Source organism: Meleagris gallopavo, chromosome 10, assembly GCF_000146605.3.
Source record: "Meleagris gallopavo isolate NT-WF06-2002-E0010 breed Aviagen turkey brand Nicholas breeding stock chromosome 10, Turkey_5.1, whole genome shotgun sequence".
Taxonomy (NCBI): domain Eukaryota; kingdom Metazoa; phylum Chordata; class Aves; order Galliformes; family Phasianidae; genus Meleagris; species Meleagris gallopavo.
In genome coordinates this window covers 7,201,887-7,221,382 of record NC_015020.2, presented here as the reverse complement: position 1 = coordinate 7,221,382, position 19,496 = coordinate 7,201,887, and the positions used below count along the sequence as shown (strand labels likewise).

At 35.8% G+C, this 19,496-nt stretch overlaps 1 protein-coding gene and 1 long non-coding RNA gene across 2 annotated transcripts in view; one reads left to right on the top strand and one right to left on the bottom strand.

The window, feature by feature from the left end:
• Nucleotides 1–188: 188 nt before the first annotated feature.
• The window catches only part of LOC104909336 (netrin-G1-like), a 30,042-nt gene continuing 10,734 nt past the window's right edge, over nucleotides 189–19,496 (top strand). Inside the window, exons 1-2 of the mRNA XM_010715645.3 lie at nucleotides 189–796; nucleotides 6,656–6,793. Of these exons, the coding sequence (XP_010713947.1) occupies nucleotides 559–796; nucleotides 6,656–6,793 (376 nt within the window). The 5' untranslated portion in view covers nucleotides 189–558. The remainder of the gene's footprint in view (nucleotides 797–6,655; nucleotides 6,794–19,496) is intronic.
• LOC104912295 lies at nucleotides 10,497–19,471 on the bottom strand. The gene is made up of 3 exons (XR_794560.3): nucleotides 18,393–19,471; nucleotides 11,423–11,509; nucleotides 10,497–11,048 (listed from the first exon to the last, which is right to left on the bottom strand). It is a non-coding gene; the product is annotated as an uncharacterized LOC104912295 (long non-coding RNA).

Below are 19,496 nucleotides of genomic sequence, written 5' to 3'. Positions count from 1 at the left end.
TCCTGTTTCACTTATTTTAGGAGGTTCTCACCAAAATTGTCAAACTCGAGATTTATTTGGTCTTGAAGTAAAACAGTTCCTTCTCAAGGTGCCGACTAGTTACAGTACCCTGAGCTGAATTCAGCACTAGTTTTGAATGCTTACCATTTATGTCAGAACAAAGCTTTTTTTTTTTTTTTAAGCTACCATTATAGATTTAAACATGCTGAAGTTTGACAGTTTTGTCCTCTGTATGCAATATTTTTAATATGAGAAAGATTTTCCTGTGTCTTGATTTATATTCATCTCAAATACGCAAAAAGACGTGCATTTCTATCAGCAGAAACTGAGCCTCCAGTACTCCTGAAAGGTTTACAACTGCAAATGCTTCAGTTCCATCAGGTCTGCCAATAACAACCAGCGTTTGACATCATGCTATGGTCAGTCACGCTAATCTGCCTGAAACAAACCTCACTTTCATTGCAGATAAACATCTGCTGTTGTCCATGTTACATTGATTAACATGTATGTGCCATTCATTCATACTTCTTCTCATAGTTCATTTTTACTGAGCATGTAATGTGCTATTACTCTGCTGCTGTATACATTTTGTATACATTTTGTATACATTTCTGTTCTTCCTTGAAAGACTGTGAATGCTTCGGGCACTCCAACCGGTGCAGTTACATCGAGCTGCTCAATACGGTCATTTGCGTGAGCTGTAAGCACAACACTAGAGGTCAGCACTGTGAGTTATGCAGGCTGGGCTACTTCAGAAATGCTTCTGCAGAGCTGGACGATGAAAATGTGTGCATAGGTCAGTCCTGGGGTAACTGTGGCTTTTCTTCTGTGCCTTTTCAGCTACTGGCAGCTGCTAGGGACTGCTGCTGCTTAATTGCTAGTTGAGCCAGAATGAGCTTTTTCAATGGATAAGAACATCTGTGAAGACTTTCCGTCTGTTGCTTTAGTTGTCACTCTAGCCCCAAGGAAGTATTTTGGATCTGTACATGACCATGAAATCCCTTGGCTAAGAGTCCTAGGAAGACTCTCCCAGGAAGCCCCAAGAAGCGGACTGTGTTGGCCTGCAGCAGGGAGCTGTACATGTGTGAAAATGGAAGCTTTTGGGTCATAAATCCCTGTTCCTAGTCTAACTTTCAAAATTATTAGTACATTCATGAACACTTGCAGAAGACCTACAGAAGTTGCCAGGTACATGAATAGAAGATGGGGGTTGGTGTTTGTTAACCCCTTTTCATAGAAGATCACATAATGGCCTGGGTTGAAAAGGAACTCAAAGATCATCTAGTTTCAACCAGCCTACCATGGGCAGTGTCGCCAGCCACCAGACCAGGCTGCCCAGAGCCTCATCCAGCCTGGCTTTGAATGCCTCCAAGGATGGGGCATCCAAAACCTCTCTGGACAACCAGTTCCAGTGCGTCACCACCTCCCGAAAGAAAAACTTCCTCCTAATATCTAACCCAAATCTTCCCAGTCTTTGTTTAAAATCATTCCCCCGTGTCCTATCACTACTATCCATCCATATAAACAGTTGCTCCCCCTCTTGTTTATACACTCCCTTCAAGTATTCGAAGGCCACAGTGAGGTCTCCCCAGAGCCTTCTCTTCATCTTTTATTAATTTAAATTTTAAAAGAACATGTAGCTCCAGATTCTATTCACAGGCACAGGGCTGCTAACTCCTCTCTCTTTTGAGAAGAAACTGAAATTATACCTGTGTGATTAGAATTTGTCAGACCAGATTGACATAATGTCAATTTAAGTATAGGAAACCAAGATGAAAGCAGGGCTCTAAACCTAGTATCTCATGTAACTATCCAAAATGCAGAATTAAAGCAAATGTCAGAACAAAATAAGAAATTGTATAGTACAAAAATATCAAAGAATACAAAGAATATGTGTTGTTCTCTTATCACCTCAAGTCAGTGCATAGAAAATGATAGGACAGTAGTTGAAGACCAAGGACAGTCAATAAAAGGTTCGCTATTGGCTTCATACAATATCCAGTAGTGAACACACATCTCCACAAAAGGCATTATACAAACAACCGATTGACAATTTCATTATATAGTGTTGCTTATAGACACAAGCATCAGAATAATATTTTCTGAATTTCCATTGTGATTAGTTTTTCTTTCCATTTTCCAAAAAGGAAAAGAAAAATAAAGAAAGGAAAATAAAAAAGATTTTCATACCAAATTGGCTACAGGTGAATAAGTTAAATTTTAATATTCTTTATAATCCATTCCTGAGATTCAATCCAGACATTTTTTAGGTTGCTATTATTTGTTTCAGTCTACAGCATGTCAGATTTACATTTTATTTTGTGATAAACACCTGGATTCATCCACGCACTGCATTTCACATGTCCTTCTTTTAACTTTGCTTGGCAACACATTCAGAAAATGCATGATCTCCTCTGACATTAATTAGTCTGAGCTAATATAAACTTTAGTAGGCAAGTCATGATTTCTTATATGACTGTGCTGAGGATGTTAACCCAATCAAATGTTATCAGTAAAAAGCACTGTCCTTCATATTTGTTTGATGTAAGTGAGGGACAGCATTGATATGACATCAGGGCTATATAATTTCAGCTATCTAAATAGGCCTAATAAGGGTGATACTCTGTTTGGGATTTTTCATCAGCTCGTGTAGTAAATTGTTTTTGCATGTACACTTGAAGTGCTATGTTAGTATCTGCAGCTATATCCCAAAGACCAGGAAGTTAATAAACAAGGGGTAAAAAATAAGTAGATTTGTAATTAATTAATTTGCAAGTAATATATTTAGAATGTCTTAGTACTGTGCATTTCAGAGTGTCCCAGACACTAAGGAAGTAAAATAATATAAACTTGATAAATTAAAGAGTCTTTTAAAAAAAAAAAAAAAAAAGCAGAATTAGGTTCATTTAGGTCCTATCTTAAAGAAAGCAAAATTCTCATGGGCTCCCATATGAGATGACTACAGGATCAACACAGTTTTGCTACATATTATGTAATTTGTTTAAATAACAATGTTCTTATTGGTTTAGGGCAGCTTTGAGAATCGTAGTGATCATACTGCAAAATCCTTGTTTCTCAGCTGATTCACCACCTTAACACTTTCATATTATTGCTGGTGTGAAACCAGTGGAATGCAAAGGATACCAAAGAACTTTTTAGAGGAGGAAACTTAAAAAAAAAAGTTACTTTCCTGATGTGGGGCTGCTAAGATTTAATCCTGCAAAGTGTGGGGCATATTTTCATTGCAGAGAGAGGATGTTTGATCCTGCTGCATCAAACACATGAAGTCTTGCTCTATTGGAAACGCTCATTTCTTCTCTGCGAGCAGTGTTTTGAATTTTAAGTATGATTAGAACGTTACATTAACAGTAACATTTCAATAATCAGAATTTCAGAGACTACAAATCTTCCCATAAAAAGTCTAATTTTTCCAGTTTAACTCTTTCTTCTTCAACTACATATATAGAAAGTTCAAACATATTTAGATAGGTTATTGGCAGCTAGCAGGGGATTGGCTCTGATTTATCAAAACTACTTATATAGTTTTGATATATATGTGGTAAGTACATGGATAACGTGAGTCATAGTCAATGCTATCTAAATGATGAAAGTGTTTCAATTTTAAAACCAGAAGCATTAAAAAGCATTTAAACATCGAGAGGGGTTTTTGTTGTTGTCGTTTGATGGATTTTTATTTTTTTTTCTTGCTTTTTTTTAGCGTAAAGCGAATGCAACATAGTATATAGTGGGCTTAAATCTTATTTCATTATGCTCTAAATTTTTTAGAAGTAAAATAAATTTTATTTCATAAAATGAAATACCAAATGCTTGTCAGTTGAATTCCAAATTACCTTCAGTGGACAACCCAATTTCTAAATAAGTCATGCTATTTTAATATCAAAAATAATTCACTGGGTGTGCTTGTAGTGCAATTTAGCAGAATTGGAAGAACTGTATTTTTACAAGTTCTTGATCGAGTACTAATAACTGTTTCAGTGAATGCACACACTGGTAAGCATGAAAAGTATTGAAACCTCCATGTAGACCCAGAGTAATACATCATTTCCTTTGCTTTTATAACATAAATACTGAAATACTGATTATTGTCTCACCTATAAGATCCAACCATGTGGTCACCTAGTCTTAAGTCCCAGTTAATATCTGTGAAAACTTAATAAATTCCAGTGATAAATGCTTTAAGGGTTGCTCTGTAGTCACTGTCAACCCAGAATGATAGCAGCAAGCCTGTAAGCTTCAGCTCATTTTCCCTATGATTTTTTTTAAACTTATTGGCAGAATTACATTAATATAGCGCATCTCAGTGAAAAGATGACTGCTACTGTTATCTTCCCATCCTTTATAGTCACCAAATTGAGGTCAGGAGGAAAATACCTACCCAGCTGGATTAGCAGAAGCTAGTTTTTTTTCCTATCCTGGAGCCTGGTGTATGTTCTTGCTAATATGATCCGGAAATGTTACTTAATGACCTATTGCTGCAAGGTCATAATGATACCAACTGTCTTTCTTTGGCACACTGGAATTTGATTTTTTTAATGTCTTAGATATTTGACAGGTGATGGGAAATGTTGTATAGCCTGTCAGAAAGTGTTGGACAAGGAGTTCGGGTGTTCTGTTGACTTTTCTAGGTTAGATACTTGTGTCAACTGCGTACTGGAAAAGACGCAGGCTAGATTGAGTTACTAAAAATTCCCAGGTCTGTTCTCTGATTTGATCTAGCACTTTTACAAAAATGGTTCAACTTAAAGTTTTCTTTGTGATAGAATACAATATGGACCTAATACTTCTAACATTTTCATATGATAATTCAGTAGAAAAGCTTTCACTGACAGTGTCAGGTTCTTGTTCTGCAGCCAATTTAAAACTATATATCTTTAGCATTCAATAGCATAGGCCACACATTTCTTTCAAAAATACTTTTTTTCAGTCGCTGAAGGTCTGATTTGTCCAATTAAGTTATTTTTAATGTGTAAGAACTGGGTCTTCTCTTTCTAATGTAATTCCAAGCCTTTTGTACTTGAAGATTTTTTATAAACACCTTAAACAAATGTGACTTACTGCATTCAATATGTAACTCCATTCTATGTCTATTTACATAAACATTTTGTACATCTGATTAACATCAGAATTGCCAGCTTTTCAAGTGGCACCCATCACAGTATAATCATGCTGTCTTGCACAATATTTTTGGCATTACAGCATTCGGCTTCATTAATGAACGTTGCTAGCTAATTGGCTATATTATTATTGTGGATATCCAACTGCCAAAAGTAACTTCTCTTCCACAAGCATGCCAAATGTTCAAGGTGTCATCTGTAATTTATGGCTATTAGACACTGATATAACAGATGACAAATGTCTTTCTGGCAATGTTGTTGGGTTGGTTTTGTTTTGTTTTTTTCTGACACAGATTTTCCATTGTATTTTTTAATATTTTCCTTCCCAGTTCAACTACGTCTTGTCATTTTCAATTTCACTGAATTTTAACCTAATACTAGGGAAAAATTGCCAAAGGTAGTCAAAGCAGCAGTGATTTACAGGCACACAAAGCCAGATTCCCAGCAGGTCGCTCAGATTCAAGAATCAATTTGTATTTCTTTCATCTTCAACAGCAGCAGAGATCTGCCAAAATCCCAGTGTGTCTGCAGTCTTGGGTGAGGGAGGAGTTACTCTGGGTCTACATGGGTCTACATAAAAATTAAGATAAGACCACTTGAAGAAAAAAAATTGAAGAATGAGAATGCCAAAAAATGAGCACTGCTAGCTAACATCTTCTTCGCTTAGCTAGCTGAAAGCTGAATTCTAATATTCTAATCACAATAAAGAAAAGGGTTGTGGTTGAAGAAGATATATTCCCCTACAGTAACTATTGTGGAAGGAAATAGTTTGCCCTAGTCTTACTTTAATTAGGTCAATACATGTGTGGAAAATATACAGCAGAGAAAGAGCCTCATTGCATCTTCCATCTGCCCACTGGGAGATGAGAGAAATGAAAACAGCAACATAAAGCAAGCTCTGATAAGTTTTGCATTACATTCCTTCTCACCTCTGCTTATCATTGTGGAAAATGAAAAAGGTTTATTAATGTCACTGATAAATACAGTCTCATCGATTTAATGACAAATATCCACAAAAATTTCTATACTACTCCAAACAATAAAGGAAGACTATCACAATAAAGGAAGACTATCTTGGAAATAACTAAAGTGCATTTATATAGCCTTCTAAAGCCATTCAGCATTTCTAAAACCATCAAGTAATATATAGATAAGCCCATTTTAATGATGTGAAACATTTTGCCCTAATGGCACATTGATATGTAAAGCTTTTCCTAACGTTTGTTAAATTGCCAAAAACATTCCCACCAGTCTGTTACAAACACCCTCAAAAACAGGTATCTTTTGCCTTCACGTTTTCTGCTTACCTTTTTCTCTTCATATCATAAAATGCTTCTTCCTGAAATGACATTTGTAAACAGATATATGGACTATAGTAGTTATAGTCACTACTCCTGATATTGCTCACAGACAGTCTTCCTTTAACTGTAACACTGGAAATGCAGCCTTTATGGTATTAAATGAATTATCGCTTTATGTAGACCTGAATCCAGTGTGTGTGTGTTGTCTTGTTTCTGCAGACTGTTATTGTAACCCTTTTGGTTCAGTCCATGATCGCTGTAATGACAGAGGATTTTGTGAGTGTAAGGAGGGAGCATCAGGGCCTAAATGTGATAAATGTCTGCCGGGATATATCTGGCACAGCTTGGGCTGTCAACGTAAGTAACTAAGAGTTGCCCCTCTTCTGCAACTTTGCTGCCTCTGCGTCTGTATGCTATCGTGTGCAGCTACTTAAGAGCAGAAAATGAGCAAAACCTCTGCAGGCTGCCAGAATGCCATACTTCCTGAACCTTTCTGGAGACTCCCAGATGAGGACAATAGATTGGGTGTGCCATCCATTAATTTTAGTACACTTTCAGTGTCCTTGCTCTTGCTAATTCTTGCAAGAATTCCCACTGAAATATATAAATGAGTGTCTTGCTATCTGTGAAAAACGTTTTGTGTACTAACATGTCAGCATATTAAATCAGCATTTTAAATTCTTCCTAAAAGACAAAAGGTAATTTCTCTGCATGTTCTTTTTTTTTTTTTTTGTACTAAACTTCAGCCTCTTTGATTAACTTAACCATACTTTCACACCTTAGAACTAAGCCTCTGAGCAATACAACTGCAAAATGCTGGCTTATTGTATGTTATAATTAGTGAAAACTACACAAAATCTAAAGATAACTTTAAAATAGAATTGAAAAAAATGTCCATAAAAATAATAGCTGAAATTTGGTGTAAACATTGTTAGCAGCAAGTGCTGTTTCAGCAGTTAGTTGGATATTTAGATACTTTTCTCATTAACAGGTCTTGTAAACATATAAGTGGAAATATCCAATCAGTACACACTGGATTAGGCTTTCATTGTCAGTTTCTTTTGTTTTGTTATAACTGTGTTGATCACTTACTTCCAGAAACTCTAGAGACCTCTCATGATTTTTTTTCACCTTTTCACAAGAAAATCAGTGTGATTCTTTGCAGTATAATTTGCATAAAGCATAGCAAACACTTGTGTTCACTCCATGGGTTTAAATAAGATATTAAGTAGCTAAGATAATGAATGGAACTAAAGGTCTGTGTACTGTGTTGTACAGTCACATAATTAATATGGCAATAGATATAATAGGCTGTCAAACCAATTGCTTATTAACCACGCTGTTTCCTGTCTTTATGTTTTGGACATTATAACCCCAATAATGTTCTTCTAATGAGTATTTTTTGAGCCAAACATATAATTAGCCTGATTTTAGCAGAGTCAGACTATTTGTAAAAGTTTTAGACAGTTTCTGGAAATGCAAGCTAGTGCTTTTCTGTTTGCTGACAGAACAAATTAAGTGTCCCTCTCTGCATTGTAATTTTCTGAACAAATCTCCATCTGACTGTGTTACTGTCAGATAACCCCCAAGTTTCATCAACTTATCTAATCAAGTTCAGAAGAAAAACCAGACGCAGTTGTTAATTTTATGGAACAGACACAAAATTTAAATCTTGTTTCAAGTCTTTTCATGGAGGAACAGAATTCCAATTCATTTAATTTTGCAGTGTGGCAATGTTAGCTTGGTTTTCTTCCCATTGAAATCTAAACAACTTACTGGTGAACAAGTGGGTCTCAATATACAGAAAAAATAATAACTCATTCTTCCACCTTAACAGAGCACAAAAGAGTTATTTGTGTGGACTTGTAGCATACGGTCATATGGGTTTACTTTGAGCTTGCACTGCACAGAAATATAAATATGCTAAGATGGATACACATTCAGCACATCAATATGTGTTTGTTTACTTTTTGTCATATGTAGCCTATTGGGTTTTTTTACAAAAATCTGTTTGTATGGAGCTTTGTTGCTAAACTTCGTTGACCTAGGACAATCAGAAGCTTTACCTACAAATAAAGTTAAATCTATATTGTAGCTAGTTTAATTATTCTAATGATGGTGGTAGTAAATGGAGTGGCTTAGTATCAAGCATTAGTGAACCTATTTGGGAAAAACAGTGCTGAAAATCCTGTTGTGTTCTAAGGCTCACAATACATCATTTGATAAATTACTGTTCAGAATCTCCCTTGTACAACACATGGGTGAAGGACACAGAAGCTATTATCCTCAGAAGTATTCGTTTAGGTATTGCACTCTTACTGATTTCATCTAAAATCTTTGAGGATTTAGGTAGAGCTCTCATCACTTGCTTCTCTGTTAATTTAAGACTTTGCCTCCCAGATAAAAAGCATCATGATAACAACTGTTATCTTACTGAATTCAGGGTTTATGCTACACAGACACAGCAGTCAGCCAGGGTCTGGTTAGAACAGGAAGGTTTGCTGCCCTAAGTAAAAAAAGAGGCAGAGGTGCAGCTGTGCCTCTGTGCCCACCTCTGGACCCATCCATGCTGCAGACACAGTGTGCGGGAAGCAGGCAGTGCTCAGCCCTTCACCACTCTTCCACATACCTCCAATAGTTTTCTCACCTGCGCACGTGTAGAGGTCTAAGTGAGGGGAATGAATTCAGAAGAGAACACACTGGTCCTGAAACTCTTTTAGAATTTCAGAAACGTGAGAAACAGGATAGCTATATTTAATTTTTCTGTTTTATAGCAATTAAGTCATTTCCTTTAAAAAGGAATGTAGAAACAGAAGAAAATAAAGCTTTAAAGCTAGAAAGAAGTTTAACCAGCAATGACAGCTGTTTTGGGCCAAAGTGACCAGTTCATAGCGATAAGAGGAACCCATAACAAATAGTAAAATCATTTGCACAGAACTGACCGAGTCTGAAAAACAGATGAAGGGAAAATACCATGCAGGACCATTTGATTTTCTAAGCATACAGGTTCATAATATTTCATATTTCTCATCCATGTCATGTCAGGCATTTAAATCCCATTGTGTTCATATAGGATTGTTTGAAAATAAACCTTTTAATTTCAATCTCACTACAACTGATTCCAAAAGCACCTGTGTATTTATCCAATCCAACAAAGAAAAAGTTTCTCTTTTGGCAATCCCAACTTGGCAAAATAACTCTAATTTGCATAAGACATGACCTTCCCATGGAGAAAAAGATAATATTATTCACTATCTTCCTTCATATGGTTAATGAGCAAAGAGGGATTTTGGAGTTACCGAGGATAGCTTGCACCCAGAAGTTAAATTCAGTGTATTTATTGACAATCATTGTTTTAAAATGTCTTGTTTCAGTTTTCAGCCAGATGCCTTATGGTGATCTCTGAATAGTTGCTTTTATTTTACCCTTTTATTTTTTTCTTATTTCAGATATTTTTTATTAAGGCAGGGAGAAGATTACAATTACATTCTTATCTTAAAAGCTCAAACTGTGCTCAGTGCTTGTATCTGGACTGAACTTTTATCACTCTGCAGCCCGCTAGATAATTCATATTCTGTTACAGTATGCATTTGATTTCTTATATAATTTAAATATATATTTTTTTGTCTGCATTTTATCACATGCTTCAAATGTGAGAACCCCAGGCATTTGATCAAAATCATCGTGCAGATTGAATTTCAAAAGAAAGTCAAACCTGAAGTTGTGACCCTGTGAATTATATTAACATTGGCTTTTGGAAGTTTGTGATCAGTATTCGACAATAAAAGATGTGTTACTATCCTTTTCTTAAAATACATAACATTCTTCTTTCCAGACTGATTAAATATATAAATGTAGTGGTCTCTCCTCTTAAAAGTTAGCAAGTTTTTATAGATATTTGTACACAAATATATCTGTTAGCCCTTCTATATCTATACATACTTTCTGCATGGAGAACTATGACAAATTCAGAACTGGAAAGCCCTGTTTTCCATTTCGCCTTTGCCTGTGTGCTTGACAGACAATCCATTTCTATCTTATTACATCCTTCTACCAGTGGCAGTTTTAATGCTTTTATCTTGCCAGGATATAGCAGGATTTCCCCTCTACACAGGTGCTGCACAGACTTCTAGTTTTGGTGCCAGGACTTGTGCTAGCAAGTGCACTGCCTCTTCAGAGCCAGAGGGAAATAAAACACAGGCAGAATTGACTGAAAGGTACCAAGTTCTGAACAATGCCATCCCCAAGGAACATTTTTTCCTTGTTTTTTTATGCACAAAATACTGCTTTCACAATATCTATTTTACATGATTGTTATGCAGAATGAAGAAATTGTGTGTGTATAGGGATTTGGATGTCAGAGAAACACTCTGCTTCAAACTACTCTAAATTTAAATGCAGAATAATTCTCCTTAAACCAATCCAGAATCCCACAGCTTCAGCTCAAGGCAAAGTATGACTTACAGGTATAATAACAAGCAAGACAAAATTACAAACAAAATTACAGAGTTATCAGACCTGATTCTCAGATGATTCAAAAACGCTGATTCCATTAACCTCAGTGGAAGCGTGCTGGCTTACTACACGTGCTGAAATCCTGGGTCTTTTAGAGCTGAGAAAAGACAATGTGAATATGTTTATTAACACAGTAATTCCAAGATACATGGCCCACAAAACAGCCATGCAGATATAACAATATATAGACAATTTTTTTTACTAACAAAGTATGGTTATTATGGAAAGATATTACTTTTTAATGAGATGTTGGATTTAAAGGAGAAAAAGAAGGCTCATCTCTCTCTGCAGAGAGGGTATTTTAGACACCAAAAAAAACACAAAAAAAAACCACAAAAAAAACCCCCACAGAACACAAATATTGCATTTTACAAAAAGGATGAAATGAACCATCTTTCCTTTCCTCTATGAGAGAAGATGAAAACATAAGATGCTTTCTATATATAGTATTACACAGATTCACATAGTTACCATAATATGGCCAGTTGGAATCAAGTCTCAGACTGCTCTTAGTATTGCCTCATTAAAATTTGTCAAACATCATGAAAATGGAGTAACCTGCAAAAAGAAATAGGTTAGAGAGACATTTGTACATGCTCGAAGACATTATCAAAAGCATCTCTGTGCTGGAAGGAAAGCCTCTGTGAATAGAATAAGGATTGTGAGTTTGGTAACACTGTGTGGGGTGCAACTCAAGGAAATAATGAGTCATAAAACAAACAGAAGGAGGAATAGCACAGGGGGCTAGTTCACATAAGTTAGCACCTTGCTAAGAGGCACGAGGTTCTTAATAGACAGCAGCTCTTCAGCTCAAGATCTCTGATAACCAAGTGATCAGATTTGCTTTCTCTGAAGTGAACAGAAATTGAGCATCAACATTTGTATGTTTGACTTTTATTACAAACTTTTTTCCTCTAAAAGATAAAGGATTGGATTGGTGCAAAGAAGTTATTCTCTTGATCTTGCCCAGATATCAACTTCAAAGCTGCTGTTCCAGAGCTGTCCAAATGTTCTAATGGCAGGTGTTGCAATCCCAGTCTTCCCAGTTTTAATCCCACATCCCTAGAAATATCTCAGGCACTTGTTGGACTGTCACTGAACAATTTTAGAGCTAAATCAGCAGGATACTAGCCAAACAAGAATTTTCTGCTGCATTGGAGAAGCAGGAGCAGCCAGGGAGAGCAGCCCATCCTGTGTTGGGAGGGAAGTACCCTAGAGGCTGGGCTGCAATGGGCTGCCCCACGGCAGCATTCTCCTCTCCATCATTAGATCAGTAACATGACAGTTGTTGGTATTTGTACCAGATAAAGCCACGCAGTTTCAGATGAACAAGCAAGTGGATAATAGAGAGACATCCTAAAAAAAGCCTGTTCTATATTCTCTCAGGCCAATTTGAAAAGAAGGAATAGAGTTTCCAGGTACTGCAGTATTTTTGGTGCTATATCAAAAGGAGCATTCTGAATAACCAAATACTAGGAAATTCATAAAAAGTTAAACAAGTAGTATTATTTGTTTTCTTTAGTCAGATGATTTTAAAATGGTTAATATTTGATAGCACAATCATAAATATTTTAATACAGTATATTACAGTCAGTAAGGAATAGATCAAAAATATCCAAAGTAAGATCCGTAAGATAAACTTTTATTAGGCACATGAAATAGAACATAAAGCTTGATAGCAATTACTGTTTAATCTATTCACATTTAGAAACATGTCAAAGGGAAAACTTATAAAACAGTTAATTTTTATGAATTATTAAGTGTTCTTACGAACAGTGATGAGCAGGTCTTTTCCTCTGAAAATCTGTCCTGTTTTCCTTGTAAGCCTGCTCAGTGGCCATAACTATAATTTGCCTGCTCAGTATGTTTTTATGTGGACAGAAATAAAAAGATATATTCCACCACAGACACTCAGATGGGACATTTTTATAAAGAGGCCTTAAAAGGATCATTTTAGGGGCAAGTTAAATAATTTCCATCCTACTTACCTGGAGTTAAAAACTACTGACCCAAAGCAATTAAAGATAGTCGACACTTCCTGCCATGCCATCAATACAACTGATGGCAGTGCTGACACCAGAACATGCTGATAATTAAAGCTTCAGTATTTAAGGCTTTAACTTCATTTACATGTCTGCAAATATATCTCTCCCCAGAGATCTTTCTGTTCATGCTGAATGTGAAAATCAAAGTTTACTTGGTAGGTGTGAACTTGTAAGGAGCTGACTGTCTTCTCTAACAGAAGCTAGCCTCCCCCAGTGCAAGTAAAATTAAAAAAAAGGCTGTTAATATTATGCATTAATAAATGGGTACCATTGAAGCAGGTATACCAATATGCAGTCTACTTGCAAATAGCTGATGACTCAAAGCTTTTTAAGGATGTACTGCTACTATCTGAGGTACTTCCAAAAATTTTGAATTTCTTTATTTGTTGACAGTATCTGTTATGAATAATCTATAGAGGTGTGAAACGTCTCAGACAACATTTTAAAGGAATTCAGTTGAGCCAAAGGATTTTGATTACTTTTAGATCAATATGTTGTACCCCAGCAATGAATTTCTGAAAAAAATCAAGGCCTTTCAAGATCTGAGCTCCTAATTAGAATGCTTAACAGAACAATTTTTTTAAACTGTATTTCTTAATTTCCACTTCTGAGTATCTTACCTAGCTTGTAGTAAAGCTGGACTTCAAAACCTGCGTGGCATGTGATTGTCTTCACATTTCCAGGCCTGTAGATCCTTAGGTAGAAGCCTGAGAAAGTCTGCAACCAGGGATCAATTTACCCCAGTACTGTGTACCTGACAGTAGTAGTGAGTGGTATTTCATTTAACTTAGGCATCCAAATTCTAGGAAGCTACAATGTAGGGACTTTCTTAGCCAAAGAATTCATCAATACCTTCATATTTGGTCTTGATGAGCCTTTGGTCCACTGATTTGTCTAGTCACTTCTTAAGAACAATAATAAATACAATAATTCTTCAACCGGATGACATTTTCATTTGTTTTTTCCTAGTTCTTGGGTAGAAGAGATGTAATAATAAATTAATAATCATTTCCAGTTCATCTTTTCCATAATATTCATGATTTTATAGATGTTTACTGTATTTTCCTTCAATATATCTTCCCTTTAATAAACTAAGTAATCCTAATCCATGTAATCCTCCCTTTACCAGTAACTCCCTATATCTATGATGAGATGACTCTACTTTTTCTATTTATACCATATACCTTGTCAATACTTCATGTAGTATTAAAGAGATTGGTGCATCATATGGTGACGGTATAGTGTTTTCTGTTTCATCTTTTTTTCTAAACTAAAAAAGAAAATCAAGATTTTATTTGCCTCTGATGCAGAGGATTAAGTCAAAATTGTCAGTAAACTACCCAGAACTGCTTTTAAGGTCTTTCCTAAGTGGTAAAAGTGAAGTAGCTATATGGGTGTAGGTTTTTGCTAGGCATTACTTGTCATAACTGAAATTCACCTGTGATGTTACTGTATTATCACGCAGTGGCTTAGAAATCCTTTTGAAAATCTTTACAGCACAACACTTTTATAATACGAGCAAACTTTATCACGTTACTCTTCATTCACCTTTCTAACACAGTTCTGCATGTTTAATTCCTGACACAATTCTTGCAGGACTTTCAATTGTAATAACTGACTTTAATTCCTATCCCATTTCCCATTATTTATTCCATCATTAATGATGCTTGTAAAAATTGACACTTATTTCATGATATCTTTATGTTTATCTGAAAAACACTGCTGAAGGATCTCATGAAATGCTTTTGGAGATTGATGTTATCAACTTGATCACATGTCCACATACTGCTTACTGATTCCTTCAGAAAATCATCAATTAAGTTTCCATACCATTATTTCCTTTTATTCCCCTCTATACACACACACACACACACAGAGAGAAAAAAAATAATAAAAAGTTCAACCCTGCTTATCATACTTATTCATTTATTTGCTAATTCTGTTCCTCCTTACATTTCCTATCAAATCACCTTCCTGCTGAAGTCTATAGTTCTTCTCAATCTCTTTGGAGCTCTTTAGAAAAATCTCATCTGCTAAAGCTCCTTCTTATAGCAAATAAAGTCAGTCCTGACAATTAGATTTGTCAAATCACAGGTAACAGAAAATTGTTTCTGCTTTTTTTCAAAATCCTTGGATCAATATTATTTGCTTCCTGTAACCTGATACAACAGTGTTCTCAAATTTTTAAGAATGGTTTGTGCAGACCTTGAAATGCCTTCAGAATATGCCCCCGTCAGGAGAAGCAGTGACATGGTAACCTCCTGAAGCTCTTCCACGTACTGAATAGTTGATAGATTTTTTTCCACATCCATACCTGATACACCATCCATTTGCCCTACAGACTTACAGGAAAGCTTATACTTCTGATGTGTTTCCAAAAACAAATTTATTACTGATTTTATGACTTTAGTACATTGCCTTAATTTATTTATGGCCTTACTTGGTGCCTTAACGTGTTCTTAAAGTTAATATCCTAGAGTTGATGCTCATTTCTTTTTTCCTTCATTTTATTATAATTTCAGAATTTTTCTTCTTTACTGTTTGTAAATAGATCTATCTATAATTTTTTTTTGTTTTGATACTTACTGTGCGTCTATAACATGACTGGCTCAACAAATCTGCAGGCATGGTGCCCCTTTGGCTTCTTTCTTGCTGTTAAGTGCCCTACCTACATAATCCTCACCGTTGTTCATGTACTGAACCTTACAATGACTTCAGATTCACCTCATATTTAAGCATATAAGTAAATATTTCATCAACAAACATGAGAATGACAAAATGAGAAACAAAATCATAAGTGCCAGTCCATGTTTTTAGCCAGAACTTTGACTCCTCCTCATATAAGAACAATGAAAGCAAATAAAGTTTTGCAGGACTCAGCCAAAATGTATTTAGAAAGGAATGAAAGCTCAAACACAAGTATTGTGATATTCAAGTACAACATTAATGGTATTGTTCCTGTAATTTTATTTCATCACTGTGTAATTTTGAGATAATCTTGCTGATTATGAATGGCTCTTCCCTCGTGTTGGGCTATCCAATGGCAAAATCACTAAAATAAACTTTTAATGGGAGCCAAGTCAAGCCTGTTGTAATTATCTTGGCTATTCTAAGGAGAATAATTAAGTTGTTAATAATTACTGTGAGTATCAGGTGAGAAGAGAAATATGTGACAGTAGTGGAAGTTTTCTACAGAGAATATAGAGGAGTTTGATCGTAACTCAGATGTTGATAATTAATGTCTGTAGGACCTCTGTCAGCTTGGTGAATTATAAAGGGACCACATTCATTAACATCTCTTATTACAGTACACTGCTGGAGCATATGATGATTAAAGCATTATGCCCAAAACGACTTTGCAGATTTTTATAACTACAGCTTGGACAAGGACTTCTTTATATGTTATTTTCTTCTACTCTTTTATTTCTAATAACTGTTTTGTTCAGGTAGAACAATATTGCCACATAATGACAATTATGTGGATGCCACTGGCTGAACCTAGAGACAGTATTTTGATTTGTACTTCTTTTTGTAGATCAATTTACACACAATATTTCCTCACGAAACTTAGGGCAGTAAGTTTGAAAATCTTTTGTACTTTGTAGACATACATGGATCCTGTTTATTTTCTATATGTACAAAGAATAAACTATTAAAAAAAAAAAAACATCTGCTGATAAAGAAAAATATTGTTCCAGCTTAGGAGATCAGCGGTGGAACTGTATAGTGAGCATCTCAGATTTGCTGAACAATCAAATTTGAAGGCTTTTCCAATGAGCTCAGAAATCTATTCTTGCACTTCAAAATTGCTAGGTTATAAGAAGTTTAGTCATAAAGCCTTTGGAGAAGGAGCTTTCCCCTGAAAAGTTATTTACATTCATATTAACTAGCACCCAAGCAACTATAGGTCAGGAATGCACAAGAATTAGAATCAAAGGAGCTCCCAGCTATTACCCATATACACTAGCCATTTTCAGCTCCCATACACGCTGACTGATTCAGGAACAACAAACACCTCTAGTATTCTGAGCACAAAATATATGTCCATAGCAGACAATTCTGAACAGAACACAGCTGTGTTCTGTTAATGAGAATGCTTCATCACTGAGCTCCGAATATTATATATACACTAAATGGAAAATGAATTTCCCTTTTAAGTCAAAATATTTTGAAATAGGACTCCTGCTTTGAAGAGTTTAGAATATCATTTCCAAGAAGAGAAAAGAGATTTTTACCACGCTCTTTAAGAACTGAAGCTGCATTTTGACAGAGAGGCAATAAGCACTGAGTAGAGTCCAGGGAGAACATGGTACTCTCACAAGGTTTAGAAAACCAGCTTACCTCTTACTGATCTCAAGAACATGAGAATCCCAAAATGAGATCTAAACTGGGACTGTTATTGCAAGGAAATTTATATTGAGGGCAAAAATAACACCCTTAAATCATCCCCATTGTGCTGGCATTATACAGCAAATTGCAGCACTCTGCAAGACTTCAGTTATAAGGAAAAAAAATCTCATTCCACACATATTTACAGACAAATTACAAAATTGTAATACAATGCAAATGTCTCAAAAAAAAAGAGCCAGGTGTTTTGAAATGACTCAAATTACATGTGCATACATGCCATTTTGTACACTGGGAAGGCACATGAAACAAAGGCTGTATGTGCACAGCATAACTTCTGCACTGATTTGGAAATTTGGATCCAGATTTATACCACCTATCAAAATAAAGCCATATACTGCTATAATTTTTATACAATGACCTGAGAGCTGTGCTTGTTCTTGCAAAACCCTCACTGATTTAACACACAAAAGCTGCTTAGAGAAGTGTGCTTTGGTTTTATCTTTTATTCAGTCGCACAATGACAACTTAACGATGCTACAGCCCACGCCTGCTCTGCACCATTAGAAGACCTGAAATATACTGCAGGTAGAAAACATGAAACCATCTAAGATGTGTTGTGTACCTCCTGCACCTTCTCCCACCCATCCTGGCTTTGGCCCAAATCCCTCTGTTCCAGTTCCAGCTCTTCTTCGGCATTCATCTTTCTTTGAGCTTAGCAAATGTTCATTCTGTAGTTTTCTTGCAGACTTCAGAAAGGCATTATCCCACTCAGATCTGCCATCTTACCACTTCGGAAAAGTTCTCTCAAAGAGCATTTCTTACTCCCTCCATGCTCTTATTTCACTGTCCATATGTTTGGAATCTCAGGAGTTAAGGAACCCTGCGGGAGTCTATCCTGCCCAAGACCATCTGTCTGTGCAGACATTGGCCTGTGACGTGATGGCCACCTGGGCTTGCCATGTGGCTCTATGGAGCAGGGGAAAGCTCAGTGTTTGATCTCTCATGAAAGTTCAAGCAAGGAATAGTGCTACAAAAAGTCATCTTACCTGGAAGTACAGCCTTTTCTCATCTTCCAACATTGTGTGCATGTATGTATCTACCACCCAGCACTTTACACAGGAATGGTGCAAACACAGGTTCCTCATATAAGAGGGAGTGCAAAGGAATATATGCAGTCCTGGGGCAAATCAGTGATCAGAGGAAGGCAGATTTCCATTGCAGTCTCTGTCATAGCTGCCGAAATAGAATGACAAACATGATAGGAGTTAGGGATGTCCAGCTTTTGTAAGGTTGAGTCCTGTATGGGGGGATGTCTGGGGACACAGGAAAGAGTGGAAAGGAAAAGATAACCTTGTCAGGAAATGCAGCTTTTTATCTGAGAGTTATTTAGCAGAACTCTATTTTCATTTTCTCTAAGAATCCTTCAAAGAAAAATACTGTCACTTTAAAACTAAAAAGAATAAATATTTTAGAAATACATTTTCATAAAAATTGAACATTCTGTGTGTGATGCTTCCATATCTAATCTGAAGGAGAGTGTATGAGTTAGTAACATTACTATCTGCAGGTCTCTGAAGAAGTGTGAGAAAAAAGTCAGTTTTGGCTGTTAAGACTCACATGAGTGGAAAACTTTTTTGAGTAGTGCTTGCATTTTTTTTATCATGAAGATTGAAGGTATTGATATGACATATCTATAGAAACATAACACACTGATTATAGAGGAACATACTGAACCTGTGTCCAGATCAATGTAGATGTCTTATTTTTTAACACTGATATGACTTGGCAATCTTCTGAAAAGAGAAAATAGCTGTAAATAAAATAAAGCAAGTAATGCTAAGTGAAATATTTTGCAGTTATCTATTCCTTGAGGGTCTCAGGTTACTTCAGTCTTCGCTAATAATCAAATTTTAGCACCTTTGCACATCAAAAGTTATGTAAGAACTTTCCCTCTGTTGAGTACAGAAGGAAACAGTTTTACTCTTTTAAGAGCCCTGTAACTGGATTTTTTTTTGTATCTGATTTCTCTTAATATTTTGTCAAAGTATGATCAATACCCATATTCAGTGACACTATCTTTAGTCCATATGACAGTAAGAAGAACTTTTCTGACACTAACTCTATAGCTGATAAAATATTATTACAATCCT